The following is a 4,779-nucleotide window of genomic DNA, read 5'->3' as shown; positions in this document are numbered from 1 at the left end:
ATCATGGTTCTTATATTGCCAGATTCCAGAGAGTCTCCCCTCTTCATATATGGCAGAATATGTCATTTTCCAACTTGCTATGGTGAGATACATGTAAAAATGTAAGAATTTAGTCACACGGATTTGTTTTTTTCATTGATATAAAAATTAATATAAAATACAGGCACATAGAAGGACATGAAATTATGGCAAATCTGGCTAGCCCAGATTGTCCTGAAAAAAAAAGGTATAGCATGTGTATGTAGCCTTTATAATGACTGTGATATGAGCTTAAAAGTAAAGGCAGTAAAAATACCCCAAAAACGCCTAGGGCCCATAGGATTAAGTTTTATGGTATAGATCATGATAAGTGTTTTGGGGAATTGTAGTTCATGCAATCATGTGAGGACTAAAACAAACACGTTCTCCACTAAATTTAACCAAATCTAATTTAATTTAATGGATTAATTTAATTAAACTCAATCAGCCACTTGAGCTTAGAATCACATCTCAATGCTTTTATTACATAATGTGTCCATAGCATCAAGAATCAGGGTGTCAAGTATCAAGGTTGTCATCAAATGCTCAGCCAAATTCTTAGGCTTGGTTTTTACTTAATCTTGGATGAAGAGAACTCATTCTTGAACTTGAGAGTGTTTCTTATACAGGCAGTGTTCTTTATTAAACAGCATTAGGAAAATTGAGAAGTTTATTTTGTTGAATAAAAAAATGGTGAACACGTTTTTATTTCTCCAAACTAAGATGTAGACAAAGTATTGTAACTCAGTTATTAGAATCACAATCAGTAATCAGAATCAGAATTAGAAAATCTGAAAAATAATGTAACATAATTCAGTTTTTACTTTTATTTTATACAATTACTTGACTACAGAGTTACATATATTGTACATTTTGTGGGTCAGTGGATCTGTGGTCACTTTTAGTATCTCCATTAATGTAAATTCAGTTTACAGAAGAACGTTATTTGACTTTGGCTCCGTTTATGTGCTCCATATGGCGCCTTGTGTGTGACAATAATATTACGCTCTTTAGTAGGTTTCCAGTTTCTATTTATTAAGTATGAGTAATGTGACTGGTCATGAGTCATCACCACACCCTCTTTTCACCCAAATCCCTTTTGCGCTGCGCCTGAATAGATAACAATTACTGTTTGATTCACCGTCATTATCCATGTGCATCAGACACAGCCCTCGGAATGGTTAAAATTACGCTTCATTATCTGTAAAAATGTGGGTCTCATTTCGGTTTCCAACTAAATCGTGAGGTCTTTTTTTTCTCTGGCAGTGAGAATCTAATTAGAACAAATAAGAAACAAACAAACCACAGAAAAGCATTTAAAGTAAGGAACAGGAGATGCAAGTTGACATCTTATAGCCAGCAGCTCCTCTTACATTCGGGAACAAACAAGCATAATAAAATCCTTGTAATGCCTGTAATGAAGCGTGGGCTAAACCGCAGCCCGGCAACCAAATGTTTCCACTATCATTGGGAAAGAAGAAAACAAAACCTGAGCGTGAGCCCGTGTGAGAAGGGCTCGGCGTGTGCGCCTCCAAACAGGTGAACGGGAGTGCACCTTTCTTATCTTTCTTTCAAATGAGGTCCACCAGGAAGCTCCTTTCACAGCCCCGTCTTTCATTATTTTCATTGAAAGGACATGCTGTGTCAGGGTTCAGGGTTTCTCTAAATCTGTGCTCAGGATTCACTTTGCACCTGAGGGAGACAGATTACAGAGAATGATAGAAATGGAAGAAACACAAAAGCGAATCCAACTCCATGAGCTTCCCTGCTAAACACTTCCTCCCTTCTTGTCTTTCTTGTGTTAAAACTTATCTAATATTGTCTATCACAGATGATGCTGGCTTTCTCATATGACCGGCTGGTTGCACCTGTGACAGAGGAGCAAGTGGATGATTCGGACAACAGCGGCTAATCCTCCCGATGGTTATGAAAGGTAGCTTTTTATAAATATAGAGGCATTACATTACATTTATTTATCCAAAGAGGCTTACAGTAAGACCTGCACTGTAGAAATGAAAAAAACATTTTTGTTTTTGCATGCATACATAAGCCAGTAAAAGTCACAACGGGATTTTGGACGCTGTTTTTTGTAATGATAATCTGATATATTCCATGTTATTGGTCACGTGGTAGACAGCACTTTTGTCACATAATTTCCTGAATGCTTCTCATCTTCTGTGCACAGTGGGAGCTTCTCTGTCCAGCACCTTCCAGTCCCTCCACAGTCTCACTCTCTGCACTGGGGACCAGCATGCAGGGTGACAACACACACATACCAACAGCACAAACCTCACCACCTCCCCGAGGGCTTTACCTTAAACTTGGACTTGTCAGCTTTGCGCAGAGAGGCTGATCAAAGTACTGATATGGCGTATATGTACATTTCCCATGGAAATATGGAATCCTGCTGACGCTGCGTGTGCAAGCTGTGGGGCAAAAATTGTTTCCGCCCTTTTGTGTTCCGCACCAAGCACCAGCTGCACATTCAGCCATTAACGAACATGCCAAACGGTTGTGGATTTAGCTGACCTGCAGGAGAATGAATTAGCTGTTCAGCTTTGATACTTGATACTCCAGGTAGAAAATGAGGCTTTGTTGCCCTCTGAAGTGAAGTACTCAGAGTTTAGAGAGATTTGACTTTGCTGATGTGTCAGAAGGATTCGTTCATTCCATCTACACATGACATTATGAAGGTTTCTCTTTCTAAATATTTGCAAAATTGTATTTTATTTTCTCTGCAAGTTGTATTTATTCATTTCAGTTTTTAATTATGTGCTTTTATGACTTGATACTGGCCTCTACTATTAAAGCAACACATGGGGTCACTGTCTTAGAGAACTAACACTAAAAATTGAAACAATGTGGGTTGTACCTGTTTGTGATTAAGATGCACTTTCAGTGGCAGTTGAAACCTCACCGCAATAAAATTCTCAGGGAAACACTAAATACAGTGGATATCTGTTAGGCCCTAATTGAACTGAATTGGTTATTAAAATTTAAATCTCAAGTTCCCTGACTTTAAAAGGACAAATTTCAAATTGATTGAGACTGATGTCGTACATATTTTAAACACTAGTGGGCGCTCTTAGTCTTCCTACCAAAGAATATCTGTACGTCTGATCTCAGTCCATAAGGTCAAGTGCACAATTGCAAATACACATTTAGGGAACTTTTTGGGAACTTGTTGGACAAAAATAGTTTTGTATTTGTTTTAGGTGACAGTACAGAAAATGCAAACCCAAAGGCTTTACATTATGTTTTGTAACTCCTGATAATTTGTTCCGTTTTTTTAATCATTAAAACCAAAAATAGATTATGTACCATGAGACTATTTATTTATTATTTATTATGCATTTATTTATTAGATAACATGTGGGCATCTAACATGTACGTTAACTTTTTTTTTGTATTATTTGTCTCTTAACAGAAAAGAAAATCTTCCACCATACTTCACCGGCTTGTGTTTTATTATTCTCTTGAAAACAGCAAGTGTGTGTGTGTGCAATAAATTACATTTAAAAAAAACGTTTTTTACATTTATATTTGATACATTTCTTTAATTGCATACATTTTTGAAGTAGGTTACATGTTATCATGTCAATGGCCTACACATTGAAACAAAGACAATATATTTATGCATATTTAGATATCTAGAAAATATGCAATTAACTAAACTAAAATTCTCAAAGTAAATATTTAGCTAAAATATTGTAAAAACAACTTCCCTTAACCCCCCGTCCATGACAGCATTAAACAGTGCTGTGTGTAAAAGATAATGCTGTTGCATTAATATGAATTCATCTTTTTTCTTTCTTTCTTTTGTTTATTTATGTATTTTATGTGTGCTTTTGATGAAATACATATAAAAAATTAGCTTGTAAAATTATTGTGTCATTGACATTTTAATATTTTTTCTAACTGTTATTTAAAAAACATACAAAGATTATTTTCAGAATTAAATTTAGGATGTAAACCGGCTTAACAATAATGATAAAATGTAATAAAGTTGCCTCCTTGCTTTTAAAGATATACAAATACATACGATTTTATGCATTTATTTTTTAATGTTATTTTATATTTACTTTATGATTTATTACATTCTTTTATTATTTAATTTCCATGGACCATGAATCAAAATATTAAACAGAAATGTTATTTATGTTAAACAAATTTTATCAGGCTTATGCCAGGGCTCATATACAGCTGCAGTCACAATTAACTTTTTCTTTTTTTTTTTTTTTTCATAAAATACAAATTTTCTAAAATACTAAAAAAAAATAGTAAATAAGACTAGTATTTTCAAATATAATAAAACATTTAAAATGTACCATAAAATATAAAGAACCAAAGTCAAAATGGTTGAGTCATGTCTAATTAAATTCGGGTTTTTTTGTTGTTTTTTTAGTATTTTCCTTATACATCATGTTTCATATACCACAACATTAAATTCACAATAGTAAAATAATTTAAAATAATAACTTGTAAAATATTTTTTCAAGTTAAGATACATTTTTAGTCATTTAAATATGGATATTGTTTAAATACAAATCTACAAATGTATAATATGTATATAAAATAGTCCAAAAATTAAATGTTTAATTTAGAGTGTGAAAATATATTGCAGATATTTACCTTTAATTTATTTTCCTCATCATGATTTGTTAAATGCAGAATTAATTGAATTACTAGTTGTGTTGTACAATAATATTTCAAAATAGCATGCTGCATTAAATGTGAAAAATGAAAAATATATTTTATTTA

At 33.2% G+C, this 4,779-nt stretch overlaps 1 protein-coding gene across 1 annotated transcript in view; it reads left to right on the top strand.

The window, feature by feature from the left end:
* The window catches only part of mfsd8l1 (major facilitator superfamily domain containing 8-like 1), an 11,646-nt gene extending 8,106 nt beyond the window's left edge, over window positions 1-3,540 (top strand). The window contains exons 11-12 of the mRNA XM_050054898.1: window positions 1,850-1,951; window positions 2,204-3,540. Of these exons, the coding sequence (XP_049910855.1) occupies window positions 1,850-1,930 (81 nt within the window). The 3' untranslated portion in view covers window positions 1,931-1,951; window positions 2,204-3,540. The remainder of the gene's footprint in view (window positions 1-1,849; window positions 1,952-2,203) is intronic.
* Window positions 3,541-4,779: the final 1,239 nt, after the last annotated feature.

Source organism: Epinephelus moara, chromosome 10 (assembly GCF_006386435.1).
Source record: "Epinephelus moara isolate mb chromosome 10, YSFRI_EMoa_1.0, whole genome shotgun sequence".
Classification (NCBI taxonomy): domain Eukaryota; kingdom Metazoa; phylum Chordata; class Actinopteri; order Perciformes; family Serranidae; genus Epinephelus; species Epinephelus moara.
Note: the sequence above shows the minus strand (reverse complement) of the source record. Positions and strands in the feature narration are given on the sequence as shown.